The 18,154-nt window shown below is 40.1% G+C and overlaps 1 protein-coding gene across 2 annotated transcripts in view; it reads right to left on the bottom strand.

Annotated features, from left to right (window-relative positions):
- klf8 (Kruppel like factor 8) overlaps positions 1-18,154 on the bottom strand; it is a 75,164-nt gene that overhangs the window by 18,113 nt on the left and 38,897 nt on the right. For both annotated transcript variants that reach the window (XM_008428486.3, XM_008428488.3), the window contains 3 exons: positions 17,695-18,012; positions 863-1,111; positions 545-779 (listed from right to left, as the gene is read on the bottom strand). In XM_008428486.3, the coding sequence (XP_008426708.2) occupies positions 545-779; positions 863-1,111; positions 17,695-18,012 (802 nt within the window). The remainder of the gene's footprint in view (positions 1-544; positions 780-862; positions 1,112-17,694; positions 18,013-18,154) is intronic.

Raw genomic sequence — 18,154 nt, 5'->3', positions numbered from 1 at the left:
CTCCATATGCTTCATATATTTAGTCATGAATGACTAAATACCGAAGAGGTATTTAGTCATTCATGCAACTTCCTCTGGTATCTCATTAAAACAACTTCAAAGCATTGGAAAGGTAACGGCACAACATTTTCAGCCCATAGCAAGTAAGCATTACTCCATCTTTGCATCAGTAGTCCAGTCTTTTGGCATCCGAAGCCTTTCTACTATCAAGGAGTGAATTCACACCAGTCGTGTTTAGTCTGGTCTAACTGAACTCTCGTTTGTTTGCCTAGAAAGTCTGGTTCGTTTGGGGAGGTGTGAATGAGTCATCAAACTCTGATGCGGACTAAAAACGTGAACTCTGGTCCACCGACAGGCCTAGTTCTCAGTTCGGTTGAATTGAACTCTGGTGTGGTTGGAATGCATATGAGAATACCAAGCACATCTGCGGATGTGTATTGTAATGTATTCATCTTCATGGATTGTGTGGTTTAACCCAACCTTAAGACCAAGGTTAATTAAAACTTTGAGGTTCAGGAGGAGTCTCCAACAGCAACCCGCTCACCTGATCCTTCTGAGCGTCCGTCGCTGCCTATCAGTGGCACTGTGATGGCTGCCGTTGCGACGCCGTCTGTGGGCATGGTGGTGTAAACTACAGGAAGTGACTGCACCACCACAGGGATGGTCTGCAGCTGGCCCACCTTGCTCGGCATGCTGACCGACGGGATTGTATGGATGACATGGAGAATCTGCTGTCCTCCGGCTCCTTGTGTTGCTAGGATAGAACCCGGAGAGAGGACCTGGCAGGAGAACATGACAGAGTCAGAAACCTTGCTGTGTGTCTTATTATGAATAAACGGAGGAGGAAGGAGTTTGTGGTTACCATGGAGCCTATGGATTGTACCGTGGAGGGAATGGGCGTGGCTGTAAGGCCGGGCTGGGACATGGCGCTGCTGGGTGCCGGGTTGACCGTGGAGCTCGTTGTGGAAGCAGAGCGGGGCTTGTTGAGCGACAGGTCGACAGGTTCGGTTTGGTCCTCAGCGGGACTCGAGTGAGGCGAAGACGGCTCCGCCTTGAACTCTGACTTCATCTTCAGGTCTGTGGGTTGGGAGTAGTCATCGCCTACATCCGCCTGTCGGGGGGAAGAAGGAGGGGAAGAGCTACGTTAGACTAAAACAAGACGTTGTTTACACATTACACATATCACATGACATACAGCATTAAATAATAGATTACATTACTAATGTGAATCATGACAAATCAATACAATAATGACCAGATAAGTTTTCAAACAATCTTTTGTAGCTTTTCTTCCCAAGAAAATGTGGCCTTTCCCTTACTGTAAAAGGTTTATGTTTTTCTTTGTTTCAAAACCAGAAATGCTGAGAAACTAAAGCCTAGTTCTTAAATTTCCCATGAAATAATCAAGATTTATATAGTAGGCATTTACAAAACTTAAGTTTGTTAATCAGTGTCAAGTTCTGTTTTGGTAAAAAAGTCATTTTACCTTAGAAAGTAATCTTAACAGAAAGAAGCAGGTCAAGTTTCAAGGTCCTTTATGTGATAAAAACATAACACATTGAATAAATAAACAAAACAAATAGTTCATTGGCAAAATAAGACAACTAAATTTGTAGTCCAGACTAGAATGTATTTATTTACCAATTGTTATTTGGTTTTTAGTCTTGATTTATAGAACTCACTGTTTCGGCAGTTTTGCAGTTTTCTGAAAAGTTTGTTCCAGATTTGTGAAGCATAGAAGCTGAATGCTGCTTTTCAATGCCTGGTTCTGGTTCTGGGGATGCAGAACAGACCAGAACCAGAAGCCCTGAAAGGTCTGAAGACAACAGAAGACTGACGGACTATTTCACTTATAGCAAGACATTTCCCCCTGTTATAAGTGAAAAATCTGCCAGGAAAACCTGTACTTTTTATAAATATCCAATAATTATTTCGATGAAAATTTGTTGTTTTGTATTATTTCATTGTATAGATATTTACACTAGAGACGAGACAAAAGTACTTGGTAAGATTTTGTGTTTTTCCAGTGAAAAAGAATGAGATTCAAAATAAAGGGAATTTTATTAAGGCAGACTATTTAAACTGGACAATGGTGCAGAAATTATGCCATCAGACGAGCGATAAGCCTCCATAAACATGCATCATTTCATATTCAGTCTCTTTTTTCCAAGCAGTGGAAGCAGGAATGCCGGCGTTGGGGATCCAATAAGCCCTCGTTCTCTGAGCCTCCTTAGAGGAATGGAGCGTCGATTCTCCTCTCCAACCACCCAGGGCTCAGCTGCCATGCAGCCCCAAAGTACAGCGAACAATGGCTGCTGTGTGGAACGCTGGGAAGAGGGGGAGGTGGATGAGAAAGTGAGACGGACAGAGACAGGAGGCTGCATGGGTATGGAGAGAGACTGGTACAGGCTGAAGGAAAGAGAGAGAGAGAGAGAGAGAGAGAGAGAGAGAGAGAGAGAGAGAGAGAGAGAGAGAGAGAGAGAGAGAGAGAGAGAGAGGGGAGAAGTGGAAGAGAGAACAGCAGTGAGCCTCCAGTCCAGGATTTGGCCTCCATCCAGTTGAACTGAACATAGTTTGGCTCTGGGCGAGGAGGAGAGGGTGGAGGCTCTGCTACACCCTTTTATCAGGTCACGCATTCAGCTGGAAGCTGGGTTTGTAAAGGTGAACGGATTAACAAACACGTCAACATCAGCTATCCACCTGGATGTCTACACAAATAACTACAGTCTAATAAGGAAACTATTTGTTCTGCATGTTTGGTTGAATTTGTTACAGATTAACTTCTTTTAAAGGGATGAATGTGTCCTCTCTTCCAGCTCCAAAACTACATTTGTGAATGGAGATTTAAAAGTGCTAATGACCCGTTCTTTGTGTCGGATATATTATCTGTTTCCTCTGCGGATAAACTGAGTAGGAGAGAACAAAAAGGAACAGAGAAGAGGAAAGAAAGAGGAGCTCACAAGGCAAGAGGAAAAGAAAAATAGAAGTAAAAGAGGAAAGGAAAGGAAAGGAAAGGAAAGGAAAGGAAAGGAAAGGAAAGGAAAGGAAAGGAAAGGAAAGGAAAGGAAAGGAAAGGAAAGGAAAGGAAAGGAAAGGAAAGGAAAGGAAAGGAAAGGAAAGGAAAGGAAAGGAAAGGAAAGGAAAGGAAAGGAAAGGAAAGGAAAGGAAAGGAAAGGAAAGGAAAGGAAAGGAAAGGAAAGGAAAGGAAAGGAAAGGAGTTGGTATATCTGAAGTGAATTCAAAATCTAAAATTGTTCAAAATTTGGCAAAGGTTTCCTGAACAGAATAAAGAAAAAGAAGAAAATAAGAAAAGGATGATCATAAGCCACAAAAAAAGGAAAGCCATAACACGATTATAGTGAGACGGTCAAAGGGAAGGAAGAACGGAAACAAAATCCTGAAAAGAAAATCAAGTGTGAAAGAAGTGAGCGAGGCAGGGAAGAGAGAGCGAAACAAGAGAAAGAAAGACAGAAAGGAAGGAAGGAAGACGGAGTGGGTGGGAAAGGCCCTGCCGTTTCCATGGAAACTGAGAGCCATCAGCTGACTCCATGTTTTCCGCTCGTTCCACCCACCACCAACTCCCTTCCCTTTCCCTCCCAGTCCATTCACCTTTCCATCCTTCATCCCTCCATCTCATCCCCCCCTCTTCACTCTCTCTCTTTCAGGTCCACACCTCTGACACCTTTCTCTCCCACACCTCTGCCTCTCCCTCCTCAGCATCCCTCGCTCTTTACACCAACCACACCCTCGGTGCCTCACCCTCTCATCCCCACGGCGGCTTTCCTTTCTACACACTCGCTCACGTACTTTTTTTTCCCCGTTTTTCCCCTCTCCTCACGGCTGCTCAGGCGATTCTGAGCAGAAATCCACAAACAAAGACTCCGAAAGGATCCGTTTCTAACAAAGAGTAGAAGATCTTTTCTGGACTTGAGATGAAATAAAAATTAGAAAAAGAAAAAGAATTTGTAGCTTTTACACAGGTTAGTTCACGGGAATCATATGTGGAGATATTACGGAAACTGATTTGTGCAATTCAAATAAATTACATCGCCTTGAGAAAATATTTAAACAACTTAAACTTTTTCACATTTTGCTATTCAGTTCAAAAATCCTTTTTTTATCCCAAGATGGAAAGAAAATATTATGACTAACATCATCCAAGTATCTTCAAAGAGTTCCTGCTGTGGGCAGGAAGAATGTCCTGTAGCAGTCAGTCTTGCAACAATTTTGAAGAAGCATCTGACTGAAGACTGTATCTATGACAATATAGTTTGATTCCCAGAGACAATATTCCCCAGTAAGCACGATGCTGCTCCCTCCTGTGTTTTTGCTGGCAGAAGCTGGAGCGCAATACTGACAGAGGCTCTTCTTTTATTTTGCATTTCAATATTTGCCTAAATCCCATAATTGCTGTGTGTTCTTATCTCAGCGCATCTATAAGCCATTAGGTCTGTCGCAATAAGCAACAAATCAATTAATCGCATGAAAATTTCTACCAAAATCTGGATGACAAAAGTCTTCATTCTGGCGCTTTGGACAATTTTGTGTACAGAGACTTCATAATTCATTTTATTTATTGTTTTGTTTATTAATTTTGGATATTTAAAATGTCTTCCAGTTTCAGTGTTAAATATTCATTAGAATTTAAAGTTTATTGATCTTTGAGAATGTGTTCTTGCATTACTGTGCCATCACCATTACATCACTTGTCATAAATAAATGGAATTCCACCAGACAGCCTTTGGGCTTTTAACTGCAATTAAATAAACAAATTTAACTTTTGCTAAGAACTTTCCAAAGTCAGAGACTCACATCAAACTGTCTTTGTTTAAGTCACAATGAACTTCCCACACTGGGATGCTCTGAGCTGAAACCCTTGACTGAGTGTGATGTGTCGCTCCTCTTCATCCGCCTGCATTCCCCAGTTCAACAGCTCCGCCGTAAAATGGGTCACCCGGTCCTCATCTTGCAATTAATTCATGCGATCCCCAACTCTGTCTGATGCGGCCGGCAGCTGTGACTGCGGCGGCGGAGGAACGCACTCGCTCGGCGTCCGCAGGACTTTAATCATCTTGTACTTGGGGCCGCACGTTTGGTACCGGTAATGAGTGATTTACGGGCGGGCAATAAAGCTCAGCTGTCAGTTGGCCCACAGAGGACGGCTGACACATGTAAGACGTATGACTGTGTTTAATGCATGTGAACAAGGCTGAGGTATTCAGAGCTGGCAGTGGCTTTAAATGACGTTTTAACCGTGTGTGTGTGTGTGTGTGTGTGCGTGTGTGTGTGTGTGTGCGTGCGTGCGTGTGCGAGTGTTTGGTTTTAGTGATGTGACTGTAAGCATTTAACAGAGAAAAACTGGTCAGGTTAGAAGAGGTCAACTAACAGATGGTGAACGGTTTGTGTAGCTTACTGGTATATACGTGGGATTTTTAAGAGTAATTTTAAGGTAACAGATGAATACATGATTATATCATTTTGAAGCACTGGGGTAAATAGAAATAGTTATTGAACCAACTGACCACAGAATGATTCCCACAAACCAAATAAAGGCAGCTTGATTATTTATACGACTAAACTTCAGATGCTGTTGTTGTTGTGCTCTTTGTTAGACAACATGGAATCAAGATGATGGTCCAGCAGAGAAACGTTCATAAATACATCCATCCACCCAAACAGGCCGGGTCAAGCGTCCATCCATCCATCAATCAATCAATTTATCCATCTGTCCATCCGGCTGTCTCCCACTTTTCTGAGATCGTGTCTATCAGGTAAACAAAGCCGTCCCCCTCACTAGTGAGATTCCAACAACCTACTGTCGCAGTGAGAAAGGGCAGGAAAACCTCCAAACTGAGGCATTTAGGAAGAATCCTTAAGACAGATTCCTCCTTAGTGCCTCCATTTGAAGGTGCACAGCATAACACAGACATGAAGAAGGAGAGAAAAGAAACGACAGCTGACAACATTCACACAGCTGTAGCTCCATCCACTCCAACACCAACCAGCTACAACCAGTATTTAGGTGAGAGCATCGTGCTCTCATTTCCTGCCCTGCTGGATCCACCTGTTTGCAGACTGATCCCAGCCAGCAAGCCACCAGGCCAGACTTTTTCCTGTTGCTCAATACACACCAAGACACACCAAAACTGGAGGTTTGCTTCGGTCTGGAGTGGTTTGACAGGAAAACTCTAAGGCAGTGGGTAAGAAAACCTTGCTGCCAACGAATGATTTTTAGACGGTTAACATAGTCTGGTAGACTCTGTTTGACTTTGATTGCAACATTTGCTATATTTTCAGCTGCTGCGGTTGCTGCACTGTGTCGAACAAACCAAGCCCTTTGAAAAGCCTGCTCCCCTCCTCACCTGTAGTGGCGCTGCACCAAGAACTACTGAAGAAACCGACACAAAAATCCCTTTTCAGGAAATGTAAACAAAAATGGAGTCGGAGTGGTCTACACCAGAACTCCATTACGCATTCACACCTGCCCAAATGAACCGGACTTTCTAGGCAAACTAACTAGTTTGATGAAAGTGGAGCAAGTAGGGCTGTGTGGAAATGTTTCAATAGAACAATCTACTCAACACGCAGCAAAATGCTGAACTTTTGCTGTTCACCGAGTCATTTTTTTTATTTTTTAACATTTTCATAACTAAGTATAGTTAACATTGCGTAAAAATTGTTCCTGAATTGCTCGAACAAGCTTGCCACACTATGACGGTGAAGAGGTCAACAGTGAGGCCTCACCCGTCACTCGTCATGCCACTCCAGGTTTCACACCTCAGTGACAGTTAAAGTGTCACCAGAGGGTTTTTCAAGTTATAACTCACAGCATACCCTCTTCTAAAACTGCAAAAAATATTCCCGTTCTCTTTCTTCCTTGTTCTGAGGTAACGTCTTACAGGAAAGACGAGTTCTGGGAGACACGTTACATCCACATGCAGTAACAGACAGCAGAGCAGTTCCAGAGCCACAACAATCTGAGTTCAAACAGCAAACATGTAGCTTCTGCACAGCAGGAGAAGCAGGAACTCATCTTTTCACTCTGATAAAACCAAAAACAACACTGCAACAAGCGCTTTCACCCGTCTTCTGCTTCGTATTCATCCCTTTCATGATTAAAATATCTTGATTCAATCATCGTGCGCAGTAAATCTTTCAGCACTTCATTAGGGGAAGAGCTGGCACAGACGAGTCCTCCGTTTAACCAGAGGAAACAGACTGTTTCTGTTGGATCACCACTGGTAGGTATTGTTCTCCTACAGTTTATAGGCAAATATAGAAACAATAAAACTATAACCCTGGCTTTATGGACACGTCCTTGATGAAGACTCAGCATCAGAGCAGCTTTTGTCCATCACAGAACATCCCACTGTAGATGTATCTAAAATAATACAATAAAATAACCACCTTGTTAAAACATTAAGCCTAAAAGTGTGCCATGCTTGTTGTGTTTGAGCTTAAATAACATTTTTCATTCCAGAAACATTTTATGTGTCTATATTGCCTTCAAATAGTAGCTCAGTTTAACTAAAGCAAAAAATTTTTCAAAATGAGTTTAATTTGGCAAATAGAGGAAAACGTATACCATCATAATATAATCAGACTATGTTATGATGTATATTTCATTATTTAAACTTATCCTAAATTGTATCAAAATATACATACATTTCCTAAATTTGTACTGTTAAAAGGTGAAATTATTTATTTTGTAATTTCTAGAACAATTTATTAATCTGCAATTTAATATTTTGTATTATTCTAACAGAAAAGAAGAAAAATTAATATCTCTGTTATTCATGTTCCTATTATTCTTATTGTTTTTAATACTCAAAATATATTTTACAAATTAAAAATGACATTTACAGAATGCTGTTAACTTTATTTTTTAGAAAATATTTTATACTAAAAAACATTTTACGAAAGCCTCCAATTGTGCATTTTTGCTCATTTATTTGTTGAAAGAATATATATTTATATTAAATTATTGAATAAATTAAAAAATATTACCTTTCTGTTACTATAGTTAATTATACTTTTCAAGATTTAAAAATTTACATTTTACTTTTGGTTCATTTAAATTTGTGCTCCTAAACACTATAAATATATTTGCATTTTCTGATCAAAACTAAACATATTCTCCAGAAATCTCAAGATTTTAAATTATATGGGTTCTTAGCAAAACAAAAATCTGCTAAAAATATTAAAATAAGCAGTAAAAATAGGCCTTTCTGTGCAAAAATGATTCTAATATATGATATTATAAAACTGTCATCTATATTTTCTCAACAATGTAGGTAATAATTTCACTTTTTTTTCTTATGTTGTGGATTTTACAAGCAATGCAAATGAGAAAACTCAAAAATATGTAGCCTGAGTGGTTTGGTGCAACAAGCCCCACATTTATTGCGAGAGATATAAACCATTTTTGCCCCAAATTGCTTGAATTTCCTCAGCAGATGACAGTTGAAACCAGCAGCTCAGTTCCCCACAGCTGTCTGCCGGGGCAATTAAAGCAGCAGGGTGTGCGTTTGTCGCTGCTGCCAAGGATCAAAGGCGAGCTGAGCATTTCTCAGCCTCTCCAGTTGTTCCGCACCAAACCCTCACATTTCAGAAAAAAACAACAACACGTGCAGTATGTAAACTGCTTCCTGTCTCAATCGGGGCTGCTGCTTCTACTTCCTGGGAGCTTCGCGGCGTAGGAAAAGTGAGCTGCCAACAATGACATCATCACCATCATCATCCTCATCATCCTGCAGCAGCAGCAGGAGAAAAGCTGCATCCATCCAGTATCTGCACTGCAAAGCCCCAACTCCCCTGAAACGTCGCTGCTCTTTCAGAGTCTGGATGTGAAATCCTCTGAATGGGGTGAAAGCTTGGAAACAAACACACACTAACTAACTCACACATGGTAAACGCTCAGCAAATAGACCCCGAAGCTCTCACACATGCAAACAGACGCACTACACACACACACACACACACACACACACACACACACACACACGCACACACCCGCACACACACACACACACACACACCTTGGCTGTTTGCTTGTGTGTATTTGTGCTTATGAGAACCACAGATTAGATCCATTCACTGTGTTTGGCTGGCAGGTATTCACTGTGACTGTGTGTGTTGGAAAAAGAGAGAGAGAGAAAAGGTGGAGGAGGAAGAGGAGGAGCGATGGGGTGGGTTTGGGGGTGGGGATGTTGGTGGGATGGGAGGATGGGGGGGGGGTCAGGCTATACAGTCTTTTGGCAACTCCCGCCAGAGCTGTGGTTGCCATGGTGACTGGGCGAGCGGAAGCAGAGCCTCCCCCGACATATCCTATTAGGGTGAGGTAGCGAGGCCGACTAAGAGAGAGACGGGGGAGGAAAAGAGGGGGGAAGAGAAGAAGAGGAGGACTTATGTGAGAAAGTTTGTGAGAGAAAGTAGAAGAAGAAGGAGGGAAAAGTGAAGGTGAGATAAAGGTGTGTCCAGAGAATTTTCTCCAAACTTTTCTTTTGCTGCTGCAGTGACACAGCTGATGAGCTGAACGACCCTTGACCCCGTTCCTTCGCACTGATGAACACTGATTAACCTGCATGAAGCAGACATGTTGTTTAATCATCAACGCTTTCTCTGCTGGTGACCCAACGTCACAATATTTGGTTCATCAGCATATGAACTGGAAACACCTGTTATCAATTTATCATCTCTCCATCCATCCATTTGTGAATCCATCATCCATCCATCCCTCCGTCTATGAGTCAATGAATCCACCCGTCTTCCTCTAAATATGTTTTTCTAAAATTCTAAAGCGCTAACTTACTTGGCTGCATGTAAACTTGCAGTTGAACAAAGTTTGGCATCTTTGTAGAAGTTGGGTTTATTGAATTTTTCAAGTACTTACAAGTTTATAGTCATGCTCTTATTTTGAAGACTGTTCACACAGCAGCTCCATTTCCTCTTTTACCCCTAATAACTTTATTTCAAACAAGGATCACAGAGGAACGAAATAAAACAAGGACAGCAGGGAACCAGATAGAAACATCTAATAGTCTTTCAAGAACAGATATAACTTCAATTAAAGTTAGTGATTTAGCATTAGCCTCAGCTAAATACCATGTTGGTGTAGTGCCTTAGCATTAGCGGAACAAATGTTTATAGAGTTAGCACAATTAGCTTTTTTCTTAGTGATGTCTACCGCTGCCTAATGCTGACCTGTGTTCAGATCTCTCCCATACAGCTACATGTGCTAATAGGTCAATCTTATGCCAAGTTCAGTGACATATTTTACTTTATTTCCTGATCAATTTTAAATAACAGTTTGAAATTACTTGAGAAAGTAACTAAGGTTACTGCATTTCCTTCATATATGTGTTATCTGCTTATGCTGGATGCATGACGGTATCTGGATGGCATTGTCTTTGAGTTAATGAATGTTGTTTTTATAACGTTAAGGCATTTATAAATAAAATAATTAACCTGGTATTTATTGTATGGTTGAATAGAGCTAATCATTCGTCATTTTACAGCTTTTGCCATTTCTCCGGTGAGATCAGGACCAAGAGAGGAGCTCTGAAAATCTCCTGCTGAGAAGCAAAGTGGGACGCTTATTGTTTGCATGCCTCTAACATGTGGGAAGCCACTGGTGCATGTAGCAGCTGTATGGTGGTGTTATTCGTTTTAAAGCAGTTATCCAAGGGCACAGACTTTCAGAGTAAACATATAACAGCGATAATAATGATGGTTCTGATGGTTTTGAGGCATAGGATGTTATAGGTTCTGAACTGCAGGAGGGTCCACTTCCTGGAGACTTTATCTGCGGACAGGAAAGTCCACTCCCCTGTGTTAGAGACAGCCGCAGAGGTGTGGTCAACACACACGCACACACACCCTCTGCTTAATGATCCCTTACGCAATACTACTCCACCCAGCCCCCACCCATCACTAACCCAAACCACACCACAACACAAGGGGCTCCACCAGAACCCTCCCCCATTCCCCAACACTTTCAGCCTCATGTGAACAGAAATCGCTCAAAGTTTTTCCAATCAGGAATTTGCTTCCGATCCATCAAACCTTCTGTCGTTTCTGGGTGTTATCCTTGTTGTTGTTGTTGTTCTCGGTGGCTAAAAGATAACAATTTGATAAAAATTCATGTAGTCAAATTCCAAGTTTGGATGCAACTATTTTAACTCCATCTGCAGCTACAGTAGAATTACAGAGTTCATGAATGAATAACTGGTACTGTCAGCATGACCTTGGCATTTCATTGCTTGAAACTACAGGATTTTGTGATAAAACACCATGGTCTCAGTGTCTAGCTATTTGGTCAACCCTAACCCTACAACAGGTTTGTTTAGGATACCAATTACATAAAGTGGTGTGATTTTTATCATTAAACTGCATGGAATAACTGGATTTACTAAAAATTTTGAATTTTTTTATATTAAAGTGGAGTGGAGAAAATATTAAAAGTAACAGTCATGACAAAAATCTGTTTTTGAGGGTTTTCAGACATCATTAATTCAAATTCGTATTATAATTATAGATTTTTCTCAAGAAAAAATGAGAGAATAAAAGTACAGGATAGGTTAGATCTCAGTCCAAGCTTGTTTTGCACTAATATGACTAGAAGACATCGCAATCTCGAGGAGGAGCAGATTTATGGCCTTCGCTTCGAACAGATCCTTGTCTATGATTAAGGGAAAACTGTCATAAATGCCAAGAACCCTGAACTTTGGTGCAGCTGATCCAGGTGTGACGTTGCTTCATATCGGTTTCATCAAAATTATAGTGGTCAATAACTGGTAACACATAAGAAATCAACACCAGCACAGAATAATGTGGAATTAGAAAAAATATATATGTCTTTCGAACTAATACACACAAACTATCCAGAAATGTTTAAATGCAAACTGTTGCAAATTGAATCCCCTTTTATTGCATGTTTTAAAAAAACAATCAAATAGCTGCTAAAACAAATCCTTTAAAAACCTCAGCTTTGTAGATGGAACATGCTGAAGGCTTTTAAATGCATGCAATTTTCTGCATTTAGCAAATGTGCAGCATTTAGCAAATGCTAATACATGATCTCATGTATTAAGTGAGTCTGGTCACTTAATACATTCATGATTTTTCAGCTCAGACTAAACGAAGACAAGCCATGACATTTACAGAAGCAGTGTAACCAAACAGGAAATGGTGCATCACTGAAACGATTTGTAATTTGTTTATATTATGATGGTAGAGTCAGTTAAAGCTCGTTCACCTTCAAATTTACGATTTTTTGCACAAAGCTGCTAGATTTACACAAATAACTTCAAGGCGTTTGCGTAAATCATCCTGCAAACCATCACAACGGCAAGACCGAAGGACAACAACCTTAGAGATGTAATTATTGCCTCACTTCAGCCAGGAAAGGCCCATAGTCATCTCCAAACTATTTGACGTCTAAGAAAACATATAAAAATCAATCCCAACACATACACAGATTGTGCAACGGAAACAGCTCCATCCCACACTCAGCATGAAAGTTCAAGGTTACATCAGCCAAATTAGACAAAGACACGGTAGTGGTAGGGTGATGGTTTGGGCTTCATCAAGGCAGTATGAGCCTCTCCAAACACCAATGTACTCTAGAGTCAAACAATCATCCTGAACAAAGCAGCACATCCGCAACAGAATTTTCCAGGAAGAAAAGACAACCGTATTTCCATAATGCTGGAAAAAAATTGGAAGAAGCTTCAAAAACATTAAAATTGAGCAACTTTTAATCAATAGGAACTTTTAAAGACACTATCTGAAACATGGACATCTTTCAAATAAGATATATAATGTCATTTTTATGCTGTGTCTTTGTCTCAGTATTGTCTATACTGTTTTATGATCTCAACTATCTTGCTAATGTTTGTTGTTTACTAGAAAAATGTGCTGCTTGATCTTGCAACATGTTCTTCCTTCCCTGCCAGGTCGTTAGCATAAATAAGAATTTGTTCTTAATCACTCACCTGGTTAAAAAAAAAGGTTAAATAAAAGAAAAAAATGACTGGTGCAGTCAAAGTCCAGACTTTCTTAAATTACTGAGTTACTGACACATACACTGCCTCAACATTCAGACTTCATTTTGATTAGCAAAAGTAACAAAAGCATTACTTATTATTAGGTCACTATGACCAGGTTTTCCAAAAATTATTGCGATATTTTCAACAAATATAATAGTAATAGTGACGTACCAATGAAAGTATGCAAGCTCAAATATTGATTAAAAAAATATTATTCATTTAGCTTAGAAAGAGAGAAAAGGGAAAAGTGACAGGTACTGCAAACCAAGAACGTTTGCAGCATTTTTCAATGATATTCAATGGGAACATCTCTTTAATGATTATTGTCCAATGGGAAATTATCAAGCCCATTTTAATTTATCATGTAGTAAATGGATTTATGATGTGATACATTATGGGTTGTACAACAGTAAGCCTCTCTGTTGGATTCTCTTTTAAAAACAAAGCGTCTTCATCATGCATCATGGAGGACAAAATGGACAGCAGTCTGCTCTTATCTGACTGTCCACACCCTCTCCACCTCCACCCTATCTCCTCCCTCCATCTGAAACCTATCCCCGTCTGTCTCCTATTGCTCCTTTCCGCTTCCTCCAACATATTCTGCGCCCACCCAGCCTTTCTCTGGATGGCGAGACTGAGGTAATGGCTGCTGTTGCGTGCCTGTAACTGACAAACATCGCCTTATCATTAATCCTCACGCCCTGCATCATATATGCTCTGATAATAACAGGTTATGGTCCTAAAATCTACCAGCTTCAATATGCAGTTAGAAACGTTAATGTGCAGCGACTTGCCTGCGCCAGCAAAAAAGCGTTTTCATGCAGGGTGATGTACAGACAGTACTTATGATTATATTTAATTAGCACACATCAATAATGAGGGTGCAAGATGTTAACAGGCGAGCAGATAGAATGATAACAAGAAGGGGGAATTTTAAGATGGTGTAAGAAATAAAGTGTTTACGAGCTATCCACTTGATTCCTTTGGGACAACTCAAATTTCTTTTAAAGGTGACCTATTATGCTCCCTTGAACAGGGAGGGAAGGTTCTAGGGGCTACACAAAACATTGTCGGTTACATTTTTTTTTTTTTAACAAAATCAATCTATGCTGATGAGATTTTAGTCTCATCAGTTCTGCCGATTCCGAGCTCCTTTCAGATCGAGCTGTTTTAGGGCCTCTTGTCACTTTAAATCCAAATAGGCTGCAGCTGGCCACACCCTCCAACTCAACGTTTACACTCGCACGTGAAAATGGATGCAAACAGATGCGCAATTATACAACCGTACAAGTTTGAAAAGGAGAAGTAGAGCCTCCTGCACAACCAAGAATAATGCAGAAAGAGGTTTCTGGATGGTAAGTCAACAACAAAACACTGATTAAACACGCTGGAGTTCAGCTTGGGTTGCTAAGTAACGGGTTGGGTTTCGCTGCTAATTTGTGAAGTTATTTTACTTAAGTTTTTGAAATGGTTCATTTTCCAGACACCAAAATAACTTATTTCCAAAAAATGTTTAAGTGTTTTTTTAAGAACTTGTGCCGTTTTTAGAAGCATTATAATTCAAATAGAAGTACAATTTAAAATGCAAAAATCAAATAGTTTCTATGTTTTTTTGTTTTCAATGTTCTGATCGAGGCTGAATGTTCCAAAAGGTTAAAACTCAAGTTAAAAGAGAAAAAACTAACTTGATTTTAAATCTGTTGTGACCTTAATAAGCTCATGAAAGTATTTGGGTCAGTTTCTTTAGAGGTTTTATAGGGTTTTAAGTGGGACTTTACAGAACATCTTTACCTTGTTTGCCTCTCTGAGGACAGAAAGTAGTTGGAAGCTCAGCATAGTCTGTAGAGCTCTCACCACAGTTTACAGTGGTGAACTCTATCAAGTGTCTACTTAAAGTAAAAAAAAAAAAAAACTGACTCAAATTTTAAACTTTGCAAACAAATGATGTGGTTAGGGTGTGTTTCTTTCACATATCGCTCCTGGCCAAAGCCCAAATGTTTTTAAACTATAACAATCTTGTAAAGGCTGTCCACACTTTTATATCTTTGAGACTAGACTTAACAAAATACCCTTTATTTGGCATAAACTAGTCTCTACTAATTCACGTCCAAACCATACAGAATGCTGCTAACAAACTCTAAGAAGCACAATCATTTTAGGATTAATTTTAAACTTCAGATTCTGGAATAAACTTCTGCTAGAAATAAGACTGACCTCTGACCTAGGACTCTTCAAGACTCTGACATTTTTTATTATTTGACTGTCACTTCTGTTTTATTTTATTGTACTCATTGGAAAGCTGTGTTTAAATTAGTGGTTATTGTAAAGAGCAATACAAACAAATGCATTATTATTATTATTATTATTATTATTATTAGGGCTGTGTAATAATATTGATTTTGCGATATATATCGATATTTTCTTTCCTAGAAAAAAAAATCGATATTCATCCGCAAGTATCGTAACATCTAACTGTCACCTTGCTCACTCTCTGCTTGCTTCGACGGGAGAGTGATTAGGTCATCAGGCTTAGAGTGATTCCTTCAGATGTTAAGTGTCAAGGTTAAAAATGTATCAAACTATTCAGAGCAGGGTACTTAGTGCACTTTATTTACTTTACAAATGCATGTAAGCTACAGTTTGTACTGTTTCAATTAAAAGAAACATGTTTTCTCACCACTTCTTTGATTCATTTTATCCAGCTGTCGACTTTAAGTCTGTGTCTATGTCCAACCAGAGCCAGGTATTGTGTAGTTGGTGCTTTTAAACAGTTTTCAGTTAAATTTATTCAATCCAACTCTATAACAGTCACAAAATGTCACCAAAATAACTGTCCCTCTACAATCTTTTTAAAAAATCGCAAAAGTGTATTGAATTGTATAGTTTGTTGAATATCGCAATATATATTGTATTGTGTGCAGAATATCCTGTATCGTATCGTGAGATTATTGTATCACTACAGCCCTAATTATTATTATTCATAAAATAGCAGCAACTCTATGACTTAGTTCTGATTCAGTATTTGCAGATATTTCTGTGGAAAGTAACCAGATAACTTGTGAGAAATTTGCCTATTCACAGATTTTCTTTCCATTGAGCATATCTAAATTATTCAAAAGGAAAAAATTCCTTCACTGCTGTGAATACTAAGAGTCTACTGTACTGATTTTTCGGCTTCATTTTTCTTTTATCAAATTTTTTTAAATCAATAGTAAAAAATAAGAAATAGTAACCCACATAATATGAGGTAATTAGTGGGTCCAGGACTGTAATGTGGTCATCTTGATTAATTAATGACAGATTGTAACCCGTTAAACATTTTATTAAATCACAATTTATTTTTTACATGCAAAAGTTCTTAGCAGAACCTTTTTATTACGTTTCTGGTGTGCCTATAAATCTGACGCACAAGAGACATTTGCAAAGAAACAACAAAGCTGCTTCTCTTGGCCCACTGGGAGTTAATATTGCTTCAAAAAACGATTTGAAGGGACGTTGGAAAGACTACTATTGTGTTGAAGTTGTGCTAAAAGGAGTTAGCATATCAGCAACATTATCCATCCATCCGTTATCCTACATGACTATCCCTAGTCAGGTCAGGAGGGGTGCTGGTGCCCAGCTTCAGGGGTCAACGGGTGAGTGCCGGGGTACACCCTGGACAGGTTGACACTTCAGCAAAGTTATTCAATCCTAAAATAGCATCTCAATGCTAAACATGATGCACCAGCACAGACGTCCCCAATGCTAAAAATGATCAGGGGTTCCTGAAACACGGGAAAGCTGAATGGGCACAATAGGACTTTGCACCAATCAGATAGAGGAATAACCTAAATAACAGATTAAAAGCAATAAATATTTTTTGTTGTTCAGCTCAGTTGTCTATTTATTCAATAATTTAGCAGCAAAATGGGTTTTTAAATTGAAACCGTTGCTCATTCTGTCAAAAATGTATTACAGACTCAGCAATTAACTGGATTTAGAATCTTAATGCCATCCCACCACTAATAATTATCACACCAAACGAATGCCCTACCATCATCTTGATAACGACACACTTCAGTGCGGAAGTACGTAGTGCAGCAAGAAGACTCAAAAGAAGCAGAAGTAAGAGTAAAACTCTAAAAGCTTCAACAGAACAGAATAAAGGAGAATCTGGTCTATGATGAGGATTCACTATGTTGAATTTATGAATAAATGGTCGGAAATCAACTGAGAGAAAATGGGGTACCGGCTCTCTGAACCCTCTGGTTTCGTATAAAAGCCATTCATGGAATAAACTTTCTGAATGTTTTGCTAATTTAAATTTAGACATAAAGTAAACCTGCTTTCACTCAGAGTCTTGTTGATCTGATGGATCTTTACACCTTCTGTTTGGATTTTTATTTTTACTGATTTCTAAAATTAGGAACTTCCAAAGATATATAAAAAAAATTACAAACAAAAAAAATCATAAAATATTGCTAAACCAGAATCTTATCTTAAATCCTGTGAGGACTCAACGGGTTCCAACGTGTCAGAACCTGCGGCTACATCTGCTGACGCCTACCTACACCCAACTGATTCTCCTCCATCACTTCTTCTATCCACCAATCATCTCCACCCAAAACCCCACCTCTGCCTCCTCCCTCCTCCTCCCCTTCCTCACCGTGCACTCCATCTCCTCTGGCTCTGGTTTGATCTGTACTGAGGGCATGTCTCTCCGGCCGTGGGCCTCCTTCTCCTCTTCCGTTTCCTCCTGCTTCACCCTGACGGTGAGCGTCCCCACCTCCTTCGGCTTCTCCTCTTCCTCGTGCGGCGGCCGAGGCCCAGTCGCCAGCTCCTCCTCCTCCTCCTGCTCTTGTCGGGCGGCGGGGGGCGGAGGTGAGGACGGTGGCTGCCGGGTCACGGCGCTCTGCTTGGCCGGGCTCCTCTGCTTCTTTCGGGCACCAGCGGCACTCTTCTTCTGCTTTGGAGTCGACTGGCACTGAGGAAGAGGAGGAGAGGCAGACGATTAGTTAGGCGGAGGAAGGTACAAATTGTGCAGAAGATGCAGAGGACAGGAAGGTGGAGAGAGGGGAGGAGGTGATAAGGAGGAGAGGCAGGGGGGAGGGGTCAGAAGAAGGTAA

The sequence above is a fragment of the Poecilia reticulata genome, chromosome 14 (assembly GCF_904066995.2).
Source record: "Poecilia reticulata chromosome 14, P_reticulata-male-v2, whole genome shotgun sequence".
NCBI lineage: Eukaryota > Metazoa > Chordata > Actinopteri > Cyprinodontiformes > Poeciliidae > Poecilia > Poecilia reticulata.
This window is presented reverse-complemented; position numbering and strand designations above follow the sequence as displayed.